Source organism: Patagioenas fasciata, chromosome 10, assembly GCF_037038585.1.
Source record: "Patagioenas fasciata isolate bPatFas1 chromosome 10, bPatFas1.hap1, whole genome shotgun sequence".
Lineage (NCBI taxonomy): Eukaryota > Metazoa > Chordata > Aves > Columbiformes > Columbidae > Patagioenas > Patagioenas fasciata.
Window position 1 is genome coordinate 8135385 of NC_092529.1, and position 19852 is coordinate 8155236.

The following is a 19852-nucleotide window of genomic DNA, read 5'->3' on the forward strand; positions in this document are numbered from 1 at the left end:
GATCACCATTTCCTATTTCTAGCATGAGGAAGATTCATCACACATTTCTAACAGAACCAACCCACAGAGGGAAGGGAAAAAAAAAAAAAAAAAAAAGGAGAAAAGAAAAATAAAAACCACACACACCACACAAAACCATTTTATTTTCAGAAACAGTTTTAAAACTTGGTGTTTTGACACTTAGAAAACAGCAGTCACCAAAATTGCGTGTGAAGGACTCACTTGTGCAGTTAGCTTTATGCTACCAGCTGCAGGGTACCTTACAACTTAAAAAACCCCCGGTTTCTAGCATTCCCTTTATACACTTTCGTCATTCCACTAGATTCACATTTCTGCAGTCTGTTACATTCACATTTCTAGCACTACAAATACATATTTTCACTGTTCTACTGTGGTGGACTTGCTTTTACGCCTTCAGCTGTTCATCTGCCTTGAAGAACCAACCATCAGAATTTCAAAAGCAGACTGAAAATACTCAGATAAAAATCTCTTCCTTGCCATTTTCTCACCACACTTGTTATTTCCATCACTGCAGATTCTTCCAGGAAGTAAAAGATTAATTCTACATAAAAACCAAGCACAATTGCTTGCAGTTTCCAAGTAAAAGCAAAGAAAATGTGTATGGGCACACAAATGCATGCATGCATCTATCACCTGTTATAGATATACACATATTGCTAAGACACGTTAACAGAACTTAAGATTGCAGCAGCCTCAGATACAATAGTCTATCAAAATGAGCAAACAAGACGAACATAGGCTTTCCTGTCAACTGGAAATTCTTGTTTACTTACCTCTTCAAAATCGTCACTGACCCACAAAGGGATGGGTGTTCCCCAGTACCGGTTTCTAGATATCGCCCAGTCTCGCGCATCTTTAAGCCAGTTCCCAAAACGCTTCTCCCTCACGAAATCTGGAACCCTGTTCCAAAAATAAGAAAAGCGTTCTTTTATCACTACATTCCAGTCAGAAGAAAGGTAGTAAGCATGGTTATATTTTATTTCATCCACAAAATTCCAGCACATTGCATGAACTGGAGCACACTGATACTGCAGCACTGGGTCCTGCAAGGTCTACAGACTTGCTGCCCAAGACGTAACACCATTTCTTCTGCCTTTCTTTGATCTTCGGGTAAGCTACAGAAGGGAGAAATACCATGTTTATTTTAGCCTAAAATAACTCAGTAAAAATATGTGCAACACACAATACATCCATTAAGGATGAAACAATGGTCAAAAGTCATCAGGATGGTCCAACACTGGAGGATTTTGGTTAAGGGTGGGTAGCAATACTATTGCTTTATTTTACGTACAGAAAAAAAAAGACCAGTTAGTGATTTTGGTGCTGAATGAAGTTACAAAGTTGCAAAAGCCTGAAGTAACAACATCAAAAGGCACCTTGCATTATGCAGGGGCATCCAGGTATTTGCACATTACTTTCAGACTTGAGAATAAAGAAATCTTAGGTTGATAAATCCTACAGAAAAATCTTTTTCACGCCATTATCATCACTCTTAATTCTCCAGTTAAAAAAATATCACGCACAAAACCATATCAATGCTTGCCAAGAACTAATTTTGAGCACTGATGGGCTCTGCGGGACGTTAAAGACAAATTTTCATCATATGGAAGTGTCTTGGAGCTCAAAGGTTAACACCAGAATCCTATGCTTAGCAAACTTCCTGGATATACTAAGCAGCCCGATTGTTTGATTAAGAACGAATTGTTTTCTCTTGTGATGTAAACAAATAATTAACCATTTATACAATGATGAGATAGCAGATATGGAAAAGCAATGGGTTTTGAGGTCAACAATATACTCCCTTCAAGCCTAAAGACACATTTTAAAAGACCAACCTCAAATGAAACTCACGAAAGAATAACCTTAAGACAGCAACAGAGATGCACAGAAGCTGTGAATGAACAGCCCAACAAAAACACAAATAACCCTAGAACTGAGCTCTTGAGCAAACAACAGCAAGTTTATCTGGGTTTGTTTTTCCAGTGTAACTAGAAGGGCCCTTCCCTTAGTATGAACTGGATTTAGAGACCCAGAGTTTCTAAAGGAGGAGCAGCCAAACTACAGAAAATACGTGATCTCTTCTACCTTTTCTTTCTGAAGCTCTTAGTCCTCTATCAAATAATATTTTTTGAAGAAGAAGAATTATTTTTAATCACAGATCAGCCCCAAGAATAACAAAGATCAAAGAAACCTTTAGAGGAAAAATTAAAACAACAGATTCACACGCCACACTAAGATAGAATTTGGCCCAGCAGCAGATTTATTAAACTAATACGAGCATCCCTCAAAAATCTACTGATGAAAATGAAAGCTACTGTCTTTTAGAAGTTTTACCCATGATGATGCCATGGGGAGATGTAACAACTTCCTGATGCCAGTGTTGTCTCGGGTGGATAGAAACTACCAATAAAAGACTCACTAAATATAAGCTTGAAGTTCCACAGCTTCACTAGTTATTTCTAGATCTACTTTCAGATGCCAAGTTATCTTCTATGACGTCTCAAACAAAAACGTAATATAAAAAAAAAATTAAACAAACTCAGTGACTACTGTTTCACATGACATATGTATAGTTTTTTTTTTTTTAAATTTAGAAATGTATCCAGGTTTGCACAATTTAAGAGTAGGACTCATTACTCTCAACTTTTTGTGGTGACCTTAAGAGACCTTCTCTCCAAACACAAGTGGAAACTGTACAAAGAACATTAGCATTTGCCTAACATTCCACTAATGTGGAAAACTTCTCTTTACATCACTCCTAAACTAGTTTCCATTTTTCTGAAGTTGTTAGACACTGATTAGCTGAAATTATTAGTCCCATTTAACATAGCTAGAGGCTGAAACAATCCCCCAACGACATTAAAACACTAAGAGTTTCGACTCCGCTTCCTCAAAACATGCATGAAAAATTAATTTTATCCCCAAAGTGGACATTAACCACAAAAATGTATGTGGCATGATCTCTCTCTCACTCTCTCTGAGCTATGAAAGCATATAATTTACCTCTGCTGGTAAAATTGTCTGACCCTGCTGCCAGTTTTTAGAGGAACATAAAACACAAACCACTTCATCTCCTACGAACCACATTTCCAGCAATGATTAATGGCTCTTTAGAGGTACCATACAGAAACAACACTGAAACAGCCATCAAATAATACAAAAAGAACCTGTATCTCAAACACATTTTGAGCCCATCACTCAAAAAATGTGTTACTTAAAACAAGTGGTTCTTCCCACCGCACAGATGCTGCCCAGAGATGGTACGAGGCACCCACCAGCAGGGGCGGTCTCAGCTGGGGACACGTTGGAGCGGGGACCTGCAGCAGAGCACAGCCTTGGCCTGTTTCTTTTCTTTGGTCTCACTAGATTTAGCTACAGATCTCTCAGTCTGGCACTTCTGACTTATCCACATGTCGTAAGGAAAGAAAGAAAAACGAAGAGAAGAAAAACTCAGAGGCACCTTCTACTTAAATATTTCACTAAGTTGGGAAGACAGAACAGCATATTCTCACAATGTTGCCGCTAACACCTGATCATTATGTTACACCAACCCCAGGTTAGAGTTTCTATAGGGTTTTTTTTTTTCCATTTCTCTTTTATCCTCTTCTCTCAGATATTTTCTTGATATACTTCTCTTGTTAAATTTTAGTAAAGATAATATTCTATAATAATAGAGTAGCTAAGGAAGCATTTTTTTACTCCTATCTACACAAAGCAATGATTTCTTAAATTTGCAGAAAGATGGTTTGTTTTACACAACTAAGGATAGCGAGGGCAGCCTAAGGAGCGCTGCCCTCCAGTGAATTGTGCTCCCTTTGCTCCCGTGCAGTAACTGAAGAAACTTAAACTGTCTCACCCTGACACTACACTATACTGTGTTTAATCTACCAGCCCACAGTCTTCCCCATAATTCCCTGTTATTTTTTCTATCTGTATTCCCAAGTCCATTGCAAACAGAACTGTGATAAAACCATGAATCCCTACTGACGTTGGTCCTCAGCTTTCAGCAAGTTTTGGGCTGTGTTAAGCTCTGCTTGCTTAAACCCAAAAGCTGACAGTCACTTGAAAGTTAATGGGTGCACAATTTGCGCATCAAAACTGTCCTCATAGAATGGATATTTTTTAAAGAATTTTAAAAGACAACAAACAAAAGCAAGGCCACCCACATAAATATCCCTATTCTACAATACAAAGATATATGAAAAAATCTCCTTCACATACACCAATACGCATGCTTTTTATGTTTAAGTGGGTTTCTATCACAAACGCCCTTCAGCTTGAAAGCACAAATTCCAGTTTTCTGCTGGTGACCACAGAATTTGCAGCTGGTATGACAAGGTGACAAGCGCTACAGCCTGTTCAGAGCAACCCACTGCTAATGGCACTGAACAGATTCACATCTCCGAAAAGGTCAAACTCCAGCATCAAATAGTTCCACAAGGTTGCAAGTGAAACCAAAGCAGCAACTTCTAACACAATCCTACCGCAGCTCCTAAAACTGTGCTGGTAGAAACAGGTTTTTTATTTCCTAACTGGCCTACAATTTGTGTTGGTTTTGACCTTCAAATTTCTCTGTAAAATGACACAGAGAAGATTTCATACTTCTCATTCAAACACTTAGCAGGGTTAAGGAGGCTGCTGTCTCAGCAGGTTGTGAAACTCTTGATTCATGCCTGTCAAATAGTGTGGGATAATAGTGATTTCGACTTGGCACCCAGGAGAGCGCACTAAATAAACTTCAAGATTTCAGCAGTTGAAAAGTCCAGGGAACAGAACTCCACAAAACAAAAGAATAAATATCGATTTGTCAAATCATAAGTTAGAAAGATTTTGAATTAAAGTACACCAGTTTCCACCCATTTGAATGCTAATTTTTATCTCCCAAACATCAAAACTCTACCTTAAGTTACAGGTAATGAAAATTATCTATCTGCTTCAAATTTCTATGTCCATTTTTGACTCTTCCTATTATTGCAGCAGATTTTGGGCTTGGCTAAATTCACACATTGCAAAGTCCTCTGCACAGTGAACTCGCACATCCTTTCTTGGTAGCTACTCATTTTCTTAGCATCTAAAATAAAAATTCTATTTGACAACTAAAAAAAAAAAAGTCCATGAAAAGCAAAACAAAATCCAGTCCTTTAACACCACTTATTAGCTTATCACAACAGAATCCATCTTCTTTGCCTTCAAAGTCTATGTACTGCCCAGCATCCAAGTCACTGTGTGAGCACGGATCTGAAAATATCAAGTTATGGACCATCTTCAATCCCAGAGCATGAATGGGTGCGCTAACAGTAAGTTACCAGGCCTGCTGGTCCAGTGACTTCTTATCACCAACTAAAACACGATGAACAGCATCAATTAAAATTAGTATATTTGCTGATGATTTTCTCCAGAAAAGAAACATGCAGGATGAGGAAAAAAAAAAAAAGAGAGTCTAAATTATTACATAATCCAGAAGGAAACTATATAAAAGGATTAAGACATCTGCTCCTTTTCTGTACACGTGTTTGAAGTATCTCTCTCATGCTCATAATACAATTGCAAATACTGAATTCAACTTGTTATTCCATTTCCAAGCTCAGATGTGCTCTGTAGGACGCCCTGACTTGGCTCACCTTGCTCTACCCATGGGATACAGAATCTGTCCCTCTCCGCTGCACACACAAATTCTGCTGCTGAAATAAACAGCAGAAGCCTCATGTTTTATCATCAATTTATCATTAAAAGCTGTTTAAGATGTTACATAAAGATATACCAATCCTTTTTCACTCGTCATCATTCTTCTCATCAGCTAATTTTATTCATGACATTCCTTGAAAAAACACAGCAATTTCATAATTACTGAAGGAAGCCCTTAGCTTATGAATTATTTGAAAACCAGTCCCATATGAGTTAGACCATAAAGTTGATAAAGAAAACACTATTTTAAAAAGCGTGATTTAGGAAATCAAATAGCAGATTAGCACTCGGCATCTGATATGTCTGGTTCCGAGAAGATGGTCCCAGATCGATCCTTCTGCTCGGTGAGCTTGTAATTTTTTAAGCCACACCTGAAATGAGGAATCATTTCTGTGTCTAGAAAGGAGGAGCTCATTCTTCCAAAAGACAGCCAAGTTGTTACACCAAAACCAAAGCTGATTACGTAGTTACCCAATGTCATTTAACTAAAGACGTACATATTTAGTTAAATTCACAGAATGACAGCTGGTTTTTTTTTTTCATTTAAGGTGTGGAATTTGCTTTTCTTTTTTAAATATGAACCAATGCTTTGAAGACAAAGTCTTAAATTCCATTATGTTAATTTAGTCTAATAACAAGCCTCCTTCAACATGCCCTCAAATTGATTTTTAATGGTTTTTAATTCAAGGAGATAAAATAAGCAACTACTCGTGCCCTTTTCACATTTTAATTAGCGCCAATCTATATCATGGACCTAATTAAACATCGGGGGAGGAAAGGGGAAGAGAGAGGAAAGGTCAGCTGTTTGCAAGCACGCAGAATTTCCACTGCAGCAGACTCTTTCTCCTCCTCGATTCACAAAAGCTTATTAGAATGGTGCACAACCACAAACCCCACTCAAGCTCAGGTTTTCTCCACCACTGCAAGACAATTTTCTGCTCATACGCAGCTTACATTTGCTAAATGAAAAGCGCTTTCAATCATTTTGATATAGCAATGTTTCCCTGCACTCTTTTATCCCGGTTTCCATGGCAACAAGCACTTTGGAGTGAGACTGCAATGCTGCTGCAGACTGCATCACAGCCCCGCGTCAGCAGCGGCAGCTGCTTCGCCAGGCAAGATTAAGTGAAGCCGTAACCTCTAATTTTATGATACACTCAGATTAAAAAACCCTGATCTATTTGTATGACCCAGACGCCATGCTAATTGCTACTAAAATCCTTAAGTCTTATCAAGGACGGCAAAAATTCCCGCATCCCGAAGCTTTCGCTTCCCTTCTTTCTGCATAGTTTCCTTTGGAATATTCTAACGTTTACAGTTACTGAGTACTTATAAACAGCATTACCGCCTAGGATTCATTTCAATTTATAAATAGGAATATGTTTGCAATCCTATAGAGATGGAAGACCTTCATATTGCACATGGGGATAGATTTACCAGCTGCCTAAGAACACAGAACTGTAATTGCTTAGTGAACTGACATTTGGAGTCTTTATTTAGCAAGGTATTACTTGAACCAAACAACAAGCTTCTGATGGCTGTTCACTGGGACTGAAAAAATATCTGCTGTATTCATGACATAACGGGCAATCTCTGCTCAAGAGGCTTTGAGAGGAAACTGCAAAATTAGGACACAGCAGAATATAAGCCATCAAAATCAACTGAGCAAGCCCCAAAATTCACTTCTAATCCTCAACTATGTCTGATAACAGTCAGTAATAAAATCTGCCGATTTACGCTGCTCTAAATTAGACAAACACAAAGCTAACCCTGCAGCAAATTTTTTTTTTCATGCAATGGCACTAGCTTGAATTTTTCCTCGGGAAATGTTGCCATCTAGTGATTGCACGTTGCTATACACTGCACGGTCACTGCGAGACAGATGACATTTATGTTCACGTTTCCTGAATAAAAAAAAGTGTGATCGGTGATTCCAAAACGAAGACTTACAATTACACAGTCATATTAAAAAAAGGTAAAAATCCCACCTCCAACCCACCAAGACGCATTTAAAACCATTCGATAAAATGTATTTATCAATGCTAATAAACTAGGAGAGAAAATTCCTCAAAAAAAAAAAAAAAAAGGAGAAAAATGAGGGACTCTAACTTATTTTTTCCATTATGCTACAATTCTCTTACAACTTCAAGTTCTGTTGCCCCTGTTACAGACTCAGATTTCTCATCTGTACAACAATTACAAGTACAGTAGAACAAATGTCAGCCTTCCATTACAGATGGGCTCTACAGCCCACCTTTCAGCTTTAGGGTTTATGCTATAAGACAGGCATCACTTGTGACCAGATCACACCTTCCAAATGGTGGGAGACAGTTTGCTGTTCAGCAAAGGCAGCGGCTGGTCAAAGATTAGAAGGACCAAGATCTAAAGCTTCTCAAAAGATTAATGTGCTTGACGCATGTGAAAACACTTTGGTTTTAGAGTGCTCATACAGCAGGAAACACATGCAAAATTCATACTCTGTAAATCAGGAAATTAACTTCTAGCAAAAAAGGCCTATCAAATGTGTTCATGTGATATATTCATTCATCACTTAAACTGTTAGTTCTTAAAGTCAAAAAAAGAATACCTTCCACTAAGGACCTATACATCAAACAATGCTTGAATTTTTCAATGCCAAGAGGATGCAAGAATAAGAGGTTTGGCTTCTTTGAAGTCCCTGACTGTGCAGTCACTGCTTTCCTTCCACTCATGCTCATTTTTCCACTATCCCAAGTGCTGTACATCTTATATAAATAATGTCAGAACTGTGCAATTGTCTCTAACAGCAGAAACTTTTTAACTGTTTGAGGTAAATCTTTCAGAAGTTACTTAAGTAGAACTTCAAGTGAGGGAGGTGTTTTTAATAACTAAATAAAGAAATGCAAGTTCAAAGTTGGTATTTAAATACCAACTACACAGTCCATAGAACCTTTTCTACTGACCTGCAAGTAGAAAAGTTTTAGATACACTGCCAGACCTGTGAGCTGCAGCAGTTTAGAAATAGGAATAAATTGCATCAACTTAGTCTTTACAACAACTTATGGATTTGTTATTTATACCAATTTTGCGCTCTGGGATGACAGGAATTAGTCCTGTATTATTCAGTGTGATCTAAGGTGGCACGGTTTAGCTGCTTGTCTGTGGTTATGCAGGAAATGATCTTTCAACAAATCATTCCATAAAACAATAGATACAACAAACAATTAAGGCTGAAATCCAGTCCACTTACAGCAGGGCCACAGCAAGGTCTGACAGCCCCGATTGGTACAGCAGCCAAATGTGCCTCTCTTTATCTCAAGTACCACAGTAGCAGGTTGTCTGAATACAAAATAGGAGACATCCCTTTTTAAAGATATATATTTTTTTTTTTTTAATCATCTCTTCTGGCTCTTGTATGGTAAAGAGATTCATTCACTAAGGGACCTTGTATTAAAGACTGAAACACAACCTCTTAAATAAAATACTGTTCCAATCCTGCATTTTCAGCAACACCCAGCACAAGTTACTTTCCACTCTGATCAGAATAAGGTTGGGAGAAAGACGAGAGGGGGTTTTTTGTTTCTGCATACAAAAGTGCATGCACAGGACTCATGGAATCATTCTTGAAAACTACAGTTAAGTTCATTTTGAAAAATGATGATACAGTTGCAGGCTTTAATAAATTTTGAATAACTATGGCTTTATCAGTAGGTTAATTCATCAAAAAACTAATTAGAAATACAATCAGGTTGCAAAGTTTGTCCAGCTATGTTTAATCTATTTCATCAAAAAGGATATCTATAAAGAGTGCAGCTATTCTCAAGGGACAATATACCTATCAGTCATTTATGGGAATAAAAAAAGCAATGCAGTCAAACTCATTTTCAAAGGTTAATATAGTCTGAAAAGCATTTATCCCAAATTTTCTCATTTTCAGGACATGTTGAAACCCCAGAGAGTCCAGAAATACATTTTTTAAAGGCTCGGTATTATTCCTGTGACACTTTCAGAGATCAAGGCTCTTCAAAAGCAAAAAAAATGAGGTTTTAGGAAGGATGGGCTTCCCAAAATTTAAATAATTGACTATTGAAGAAGGCTACCATTGCCCATGCCAACTTAGGAAGATACACTCCAAACAAAACTGACGTCAGTAGAGAACATAGGAAGAAAAATTTATAAGTAATGCCTTTTTCTTTTAAAAAGCCATCTTTATGGAACTAAAGGCATTGAGTATTCAAACTAGTAATTATGAAACCACATACTGCAAATATGTATTACTCTTTAATCATTTAGTGATAACACATCTCTACTTGTAGCCATGTTCCCTACAAAAACTCTCAAAAAATCATGCAGACTAAACTGTTTTGAGAGAAGTCCTGAGGAATGAGTTTTATGTTGAGTTACAGAACTACACTGAGACTCAAGTAGCACGTTGAATGCTGCCAATTAATACAATCGCCTGGTCTTCCCACCCAACCTTTGTAACGGCAGCGCTCACATTGGTTCCACTTGTATGCACACTAAGAAACACTTAGAAAAATCAGCACTTAAAACCCAAATATGTAGACGAGGTACAGTTCAAACTGTTTGCTAATTCTTCCTAACGTCTCCTGGATGAGTGGAGGTCACTTAGCGGTTTCTTCTTGAAGGTTTGCTTCTGGAAAAGCAAAACTATCTCAACCATTCAAACACTTCTTTAATAGAACCATTACATTTTTCTTATGTTCAAGTGAAAATTAAGTATGCAGGTCTACTGTCAGCCATCAAAACAGTAAAAGCATCTTGAGAAAGCTAATTAAAGCTAAGAACAAACACTTTCACCCCCTCTCCAGCTTCTTTTTCCCCAAAAGAAGGATCACAGTATGTTCTCTTATGGAAAACAGAAAGCAACACTTACTAATCTATAAAATCTTATATACCCTGACTGGGCATGTGCTGATTAGCAAGCCAACGCTGCAGCATTTTTGGACAGTCTGTATCATGGATCACTAACTTTTCCCACATATTTCAATATTTACAGTGCCTGTACCACGTAAGCAGTTATGCAAAAGCTGCTCATGGAGAATTTAATTGCTACCTACTGTCCGTGAAAAAACGCAGTACAAGCTGCAATTGTTCACTGGAAGCTGAGCCACCTTCTTTAAGACCATTTCAGCTGCTGACCAGAGGCCCACAGGGGTGGGATCCCAGTTCTCCCACAGCCCTCGTACAAAAAGAATGAACGACAACCAAGGTGGCACACGGTACAACTGAGCGAGGCTGTAACCTCCACATCGCCCTCACCTGCTCTCAACTTCTCAGGCACAAGTTACTTATGAGAGGAAATAAAAGTACAGGTTATGGAAGTGGAGAAGATGGGGTCCTTTTGTTACTAAGATACCATAAACCCATGATGGACTCTCAAAACGGCTACCATTGCCAATAGTTTGATCATCCTGCTAATCTATAAGTGTATTTAAATTATCCAAAACTTGTGAGTAAATTTTGCATAAATATTTTTCACATTTCCTGTGTACATATAAAGATTCAATTTTTGCCATTAGTAGAAAAAAAAAAATTATCTAAAGCTCTGAAACTGAGTTTACTTGCAATTATTATACACAAGGCAGATGGATTGGGGTTTTTTGTGGGTGTTTTGGAGCAAGGATGGGTTTGGGGAGAAGTGTTGTTTTATTTGTTTTTTTCTTCAAATGCACCTATGACAAAGTATCAAACTTATCCGCAATAACTAGATGAAAAGGGACAAAAAAAAAAAAATCTAAAAATTAGTTTAATCTGGAACAACAAATACCCGGAGTTTAGCTGCCTAAATTCTCCCCTCTAGTGGGCCCTTCTGGGCAGATTAACTGTGCACTTCCATGTTTCCGCAGATTGATTTTCCTTTGCAGTTTTTCTCTCATGCTACATTTCTTAGGATCATATAACATGACTTGAGGATATTTGTAATGACTCTAAAGTATTTCACTGTAAATTATTAGTAGGTATTCATCCTTCCTTACACCCTAAAATACATTTCTCATTGGGATTTTACAAGCAAAGAAAGCCTTCTCAACACAAGAAAGGGATAGCATGCAAACATGTTCAAGCCCTGGGTTGATACGCAACTAAGCAGGTTGCATCTGTCTGTACCAGGAAGCCTATCCCATTGGCCCACCAGTCTGAGGCACGTTTGTGAAACCCAAGATAAAACACTATTTAAAACCGGTTACCAGCCCCATTCCAGCAACATTGGCTCAGAAAAACAGAATGGAAATATGAAGTTGGCACACTGACAATGAAACAGAGCTTTGTAGGGTTCCAGAACACACAAAAATATATGCAGGAGACATTACCAGTAGCACTGGGCGTTATTCTCCAGTAGCTTCTCCACCATGTGCTCCACTCTTACAAACCAGCTTGGCACAGCTTTGTATATCAAGGGAGTATCTGACCTGTAGAGGGAAGGTGATGGGGAAGGGAGTAAAACAAACACATTTTCAGTGCCGGATTATTTATAAAATGCTTCTTAAAATGTATTTTTGTACATCACAGTCCCCCTTCCACAGACTGAATTCTTTTTTCCTGAAATATTTTCACAAAGGCTGAGTTTAAGAGTTTGTCATTTAAAAAACCAAACCAACACTTCTGTGAGCTACTATTTTATAGTCAAATCCTGAAAAAAAAGAAAAGAAAGAAATAAAATCCTTCAAACCCAGCAATTTAAGGCATTTGTATAGTAAGGGAAATGAGGAGAACATTCAAATGATAATTGAATTTGAAATTTATGTTCCTATGTAGCAGAGTGATAAGAACTTTAGTAACTATTAAAATGAGTCATATTTAAGTCGTCTACATAAGCTCATGCTGTATCTTTTTAATAAGTATATTAACCTGAAAAGTCAGAAAACATTATGCTATGTTTTTACTATTTACATTTAAAAGAATAAAAATAAATCAAAATAACAGTACTTAAGGTTAACTAGATTCATGTCCCATTCCATGAGGAGAAGGAAAGAGATCCAAAGGAGTATATGAAAGTAAGAAGTTAATAAAGATACCTTAATATGTTCCTTACTTCAACAGTCAATGGAAGTCACACAAAACCCGTAAGGTACAGAAGTAGATTCACAATTTGGGATTACTTAGAGTTCACGTATTTCTAATCCTTCACATCCATCCCATTATTCCAACTTGAAAAGGGAGACTGAAGTCTAGGGGAAAGAATCTGCCTGTGGGTATAGTGCCCACACCACAAAACGTTTCTTTAAGTATTACTTTTGTTGCAGTCACTTTGCCTCAGAAATTGGAAATATACTTGTTCAACAATAGTTGAGAAACTACCATTATCCCCTATATGCAGTCATCACTGTAAACAACTCAGCTTACAAGTTTACTTCATTTTATCTATATCCATGTCAAGGACTCATTTGAAACGCACAAACTACTGGAGATCATGATGTAAATTAAAACTGCTACTGTGGAAGTGCTTCCTAAAGTTACATCTGCCTGACCAACAGAAGAAAAGAAAACTCGCAGCAAAGGTTGTTCGAACCTGAAAAAACTGCACTGACATTGCATAAAACCCTATAATAAAACACACAACACTTCTCTTAATATTACATTTCAGAATATATTTCCTTTTAACTGTAAGCTATACATTCCAATCTGTATCTTTTAAGTTTTGAAGTATCTATAACCTTACAAGAAATGGTAAGAGTTCAAGGCAATAATAATATAGTAGCGTTCTAGCTATTAAATGCAAACACAGTAAGTTAGGAAGTTCTGCTTCTCAAATTTATGTCCTAACACCTAAAAAAGAGAAGAGTTCTGTTAACTCCTAACACAGTAGCAAAAACACAGTAAAAAATAAAGTATTCTGTAAGCTACAAGGTACTCCAGAACTATTTTAGTTTCACTCAGCATCTTGTTTCAGATGTGCTGAAGGATGATGAATTGCTATCACATGCAAGATCTTGAGTCACTGGAAACAAGAAAACTAAAACTTGACAATAACTATTTCTCACATTGTCTTAACATATTGCAAAATGAATGCTGGGACAATAAACTGGTGCCCAGCCTCTATCAGGAGTAAGCAACTGACAGATGGGGCTGATGGAAGACAAGCTTTAGTGCAGAAGTAGCTTCAGACACAAAGGATCTATGAAAGAGACAAGCAGCTGAAGCTGTGATCATTTCCCAGGCCTTCAACCCAACACTATAACCTTTTGATACTTGATAACCATTCCAAAGCACTCTCAGAGCACGGTTTCCATCTACATGGAGAAATGGGAGATGTCAGAGTTTTCCTGATTGTTTTTCTTTCTTCTAGCTGCACTGCCAAGTAGCGTCTCAGCAGGAGACAAAAAAAGAACAACATGCTGAAAACCTGCCCAGCCCACGAGTAACATCTTACACATTCCTGCCCCTCGTGACTAGCGAGAGGGTTGAACACCACAGATTAAATTCTTTGCTGTAAAATCAAATGAGAAATACTGATTACTGGGTTGTGTTTTCCATCAATACAAGACAAGTGAAAAACCACCCAGACAGACCTAAATCAGAGACTGATGCTTACAAAATTCCTGCCTAGACATTCCCCTTTGTCTCAACCAAACAATGTTCTGTTCCCCTTATAAATACACTCTTTAGAATTGTATCAGAGGAACCAGAGCACCTGAGCAAACTGCCTGTTCCTTAGCAGTGCCACAAAATTAGCACTCTCTGAAATACAAACTTTATACTTCTCCGTGGATGCCACACACCCTGAATAATTCTCATACCTGTTTGGGACAGCACAGCTGTTCGAAGCAAATTCTTGTGGTCTTATTCCCATTTGATTTTCTCATAATTTAGGAAACAAACGATAGATAACTGACCACGTCCTGTGAAAGATGCTTCTTGGCTTTACTTTCACTGGCTTGAAAAAGACAAAGCTCTGTCTGTCAATGACAGAGCTGCCTAGCATTGCTTTCTAAGGGAATGGCACCCAGTAGCTGTGGACACTTGAGCTGTCACACTGGTTACCCTGGGTATTCTGGATTTGTTAAATTTCTGCTTAGACCATCCAGACTCTCCAGATCTCACCTGTACACAGAGCAGTTTTGACCAACAATCTCCACCTGCAGCAATTCCAATGAAGGGGAATTCTAACTGAAAACCACCTAGTGTGTACTTATCAAGTTGGTAGTGTTTCCCTCTCTTAGATTTTAAAGTTCAGTTGACAGAAAATTACTACATATCACACCAACAAGAAAATTTAGCGAAGGACCCTAATTCAATGATACGTAAAAAGAGGTAAAATATCTCAACATATTGAGGATTCGCTAATGGCCTGGTTTCAGGGAAAAGAACGAACAGCAGTAACTAAGCAGGAGAGTTTGAGTTCAAAGTTTTCTTACATTAATCAAAATAACTTATAACTATGTTCAAAGTTAAAAACTACTCTTCTACTTTTAGCATATTCCAATTATGGTTTGATTTCTGATGGCAGTGAAATGAGCTTTTCAAGTAGATTCCATTATTCTGTTCTTCCCACCACATAATTTGCTGCTAGGTGCTGCCTGCAACTTATCATCAATCAACAAAAACGTCAACAGAGTGGCAGGATTAAGTATGTTCTACAGAATCAGCATTTCTACATTACTGGTTTGCCTCAGAAGGCCACGAACATACATTTTCAATTGCTACATAAGAAAAATACAAGCGTTGCTTGTTTTGGGGCTGCCATTTTTCAAAAAGTGTCCTAACTCACCAAGGGCATAACCCTTGAAGTGTAATTCCCCTTTCTCCTCTAGGTAGCTCTTGGAAACAAAGCAGTTCATGCTATTCAAGAGCAAAGAAAGGTTATTATTCCTGTAGATCAGAGATGATTGCACCTTACTAAAACTCTTCACCTTGTAGCATTATAGCTACATCTAGAGAAAAGCTTTTATCACAGTTATTTCAGCATGGGTGCTGTGTGCATCAGATATGGCTTTAAAAGTTCAAGTGATTTCAGCTATTAAATTAGAATTTTTTTAAGTGTGTCTTTACTTGCAATAAAGCAGTTTAAGACAATGTTCCTTCTAAAAAATTACTCAAGTTTCTTATTTTATATGACATTGTTCAATGATTCATATATATTTCTGTGTGCATTTCTCAATTTTGACAACAAAATTTCAAAAGCAGTTGCATACATTTAAAACCAGAGACCACTTTACCAGAAAACTGCTTCATTTCTAAATTAAATTTGCCTAATCTGTATTTCTCACAACCAAATCTTACAATGTTTGTTGACTATATTGAAGGCCCATGGAGATATGCACATGGAGTCCCCTTGCAACCTCCGCAGAATTCCCAGTCTGACAAGGAAGATTCGCTGTGCTGAACCATCTTCCTGACATTCCAGAGTTCACCTTGAATTTCTAGCTGACGAAACCCAAACATTTCTAAGGTCCCCACAGATACTATAAACATGTCAACTGCTATTTCTAATCAGAGACAGAACTATTGTTCGTGAACTCGATTCAGCAACAACTGAAGTGGATAAATGCTAACTTCGATTTTAATCAACAATACAGAAATCGTTACATTATAAGCAACTGCATTCTACCAGACTCCAAAGAAAGAAGTAATTTTACAAGGTTAAAAAGTAACTCTGATAACAGCTGTAATACAGCCATTTTATCCAAACCATTGAAAGTCTGAACACACACACACACACACACACACACACACACACACACACACACAAAGATATTCTGCAATATACTTATTTGTATACAACTCAAAGGGTACCAAAATATCCTTTTCCACCCGTGTTTAGCTGTTTAGAAAATTAGCTTTTTTAGACCTGTTACAGTCATCTTCTAAAGGTAGTTAGCAGTACTACATGTGACACTGATAAATGAGAACTACAAAAACACATCTGTAAAATTGTAATAGAAAAAAATCTGCGGCATTACATTTAAATTCAACAGACTTATGGTAAAAAAAAATTGACTTCATTATTAAAGCAGAATTGGAGCTCTCCTAATTCACTATTCTTGATTCCTGTTACTTTTAGTCTTCCTAAAAAAATTAAGTAGGTCAAGTGAGGGGAAAAATAAGACAAATCTGAAGAACTACTCAGTTAGAACCCTCAGTCTTAAAGCCATATGCCCTTCTTACCTCCAGCAGAAAGGATAGCTGTGTTTGAAACTACTGCTGTGAACCAGTCTGCCTTTTTCTTTCAGTAGTTTAATGATGTTCTTGTCTGCATCCTAAAATGACAGAAAAAAATTTTTCTTGGAATTCCAATTTCACAATTTCAGTAAGCTACTATAGGATTTGTCTCCAATACCCAAATTAAGAAAACCCCCATAAAATAATCCAGTATTTAGACACACAAAAAGCTTCTATACAATTCATGCACTTACTGCAGCAGCACTGGAAAACATTAAATTTAGAGATTTACCTGCTCTCCAAATCCTGGTATACAACATGAAATCCTTTTTGCCCTCAACTCTGTATCCACATACAACTGTGTACAAAATTCAAATTTTCTGTAGCATTAATACAAGCAGGAACTCATTATTTAGTATCTTAAGTCTTTTATTGAGTCTTCTGATTTTGTGGCATGAAGCCACATAGTGCTTCTTACCTCATATTTGGACTTCACTACAACATATACCTCTAATGTGGCTATAGTTAGAGAAGTTGAAGCATCTTTTATTATACTTGACTAACTAAACAGGATTTGCATTCTAAGCTAAAAGTGAAAGTTGAAAATTAATAATTGAAGACCATCTACTGAACAAGTGTCAATGCAACATTAAGAAAGGAAAAGACAAAGATTTATGATACAGTCATGTTCATTAGCTAAGAATTCAGCATCATAACAGTATTTTCCGAGAGCCTTAAGTTCAGATTCCTACCAGCAAGAAGATAAATACATGGCCTCCAGTGTTCCCTTATTGCCTTAATAGGTAGCAGGAAGCAACAATAGCTGTTTGAGTTCAAATGCAACACAAGATTTCTGTGTCTTTTTCAAGTAAATTGTGTTTACAGGATCATGCTTTGCTATCAAACCGTGGCAGCAGGAAACTGAATAAAAACAACTTATTTTCTTAGCACTGAGAACTACAGAGGCACCTATTGCTATGGATCTGTGCCTGGAGCTCTGCAAGTTCCTTTCACATGGCAAGTAAATCCACATCGCAACACATCCCACAAGCCGGGAAAATGAGTGGATTTCTCTCCTCTAAAGAGTCATGTTACACTAACTGGGTGGTATAAACTTGGTGACAACATCTGTGAATTCAGAAGTCATCCGGAGGTAAGGGAGGCCTCCGCTCACTCGCCTAGGGACCACAGGCATAACATTTTCATAAGAAACAAGGAAAAAAAATGAGACTTTCTCCACAGTAAATGCAAAGAGAGACTCCTCTCCACTTTCTCTACTAGATACACAGTATTAGTGACAGTTCAAATTATTTATTTTTCAGATATTGTAATAAACAATTAATGCAAATGTTAAAACACATTTTTAATTTTTCCAGGTACCAAAGACAAAAGCCACTAAGAGAAAAGAACACTTTTACCATCTATTAAATTTATCTTAAATAAAATAGTAATTTACTTTCTCCAAGACCACTAACCTTCACATACTGTCCAGCAAAGTCAGTCACTTCTGCTGTGAAGCAGCCTGAAGCATCAACAGGACAAACAGGCACAGAATCTTTCTGAATAATATTAAAATCCATGCAGACTCTGTAATCATCCTACAAAAGAGAGAAGTACCAAGTTGCAGAAATATAAAATACTGGTTAAAATATCCATCCCTGGAAAAAGACATTAAATATAAATAGAAAATGTGATGACTGGACAAGAATCCTGAAACACTCAGCCTTCACTAACCCACATATGCATAGGAAAATATGTATTTCACAGGACTGTACTTTTATTCCTCACAGAAATGATAATTTCTTCACTATATTTGTTTTCTCTCACCTAGTAGAGGGGATACATGCATATATACATACATCTTAGGTGTGTATGTACACACATACATACATGTAGCCAACAGCTTCAGGCTACTATCAGACAGCAAAGGAACTGACCACCACTACATCATACTCCTGTATTACTCAGAGACTCCTCTGTTGAATACACAAGCCTGCATGGCATTTTTCCGAAGGCAGTGTGTTTACATTTAATTCCAGAACTCCACACAAGAAATCCAATTTTCTGAATGTCTTAACGATCTAAAGCCTTTGAATCTGCATTGCTCAATCTTCATTGGTCAATAGGCAACACTACTGACCAAGCACCACACACATGGACAACATCACAGTTTCTTTCCCTGGCCAGCCTCTGTTCCAATTTTTAATTTCCTGTAGCAGTAAGGAAAGGAAAAAAAAAAAAAAATTGAGAGAAGGAAAAAAAAAAAAAAGAAAAATAGGGTACTTCAGACTTTTCATGAACATAACTAAACAATGGTATCTTTAAAAAAAGGCAAAACAAAATTGTTAGGGGAACAGGAAAGTTCAGATTTTAATTTCAAGTCTGAAGTCAAAGTAAGGCTGTACCTTCAGCAGCGATCACTCCAGATTACCCACCTCCTGCCCAACGGCAAGAAAACATGACTGGGGGTGGAAGGGGAACAGAGAAGTGGACAGTTGCAGATCAGTCACTCTCAGCACGTTCACGGAATTGCTTAATTTTCCTCACAGAGCAAGACCCTGTCTAAGCCTGCAGCAAGCCAGGCTGATTTTTGAGTCTTGGCAATTCCTGTATCGTTGCTCCGGCAAATAGGGGAAAGCACAGACTTCAGGGGCAAAAACTTAAGCTTTGTGTAGTGTGAAACAGAAGCTGCAGTGACCTTGCCCACCAAACCTGGCAGCAGCTCAACTGTTACACTTAGAGCTCATTCACCTTTTGTAAAACAAGAACACTGCAGCTACTTCATAGGAGCTGCACTCTAAAGCAATTTGTCCACCTTGATCAAGGAGGCCACACCAGAATCAAGTGTGTAAGTAAGCAAGTGCTCCACAGCTAACAGAATTTTCCTTTCCTAGATAAAACCAATATTGGTGAGCCAACTTTGCAGGGACAGAGCAGGGTTTCCAGATCCTTTCTGTGGTCCTCAGCCTTTACCTTCAGCCCTACCCAGTAGTCCCTGTAGTTGCCAGCTCCCTCAAGCCAGATCCGGCAGAGGTTGCTCGTTGAT

At 37.7% G+C, this 19852-nt stretch overlaps 1 protein-coding gene across 3 annotated transcripts in view; it reads right to left on the bottom strand.

Annotated features, from left to right (window-relative positions):
- IARS1 (isoleucyl-tRNA synthetase 1) overlaps positions 1–19852 on the bottom strand; it is a 106568-nt gene that overhangs the window by 53631 nt on the left and 33085 nt on the right. For all 3 annotated transcript variants that reach the window (XM_071813037.1, XM_065845302.2, XM_065845301.2), the window contains 4 exons: positions 18282–18404; positions 16813–16904; positions 12018–12116; positions 795–921 (listed from right to left, as the gene is read on the bottom strand). In XM_071813037.1, coding sequence (XP_071669138.1) covers positions 795–921; positions 12018–12116; positions 16813–16904; positions 18282–18404 — 441 coding nt within the window. The remainder of the gene's footprint in view (positions 1–794; positions 922–12017; positions 12117–16812; positions 16905–18281; positions 18405–19852) is intronic.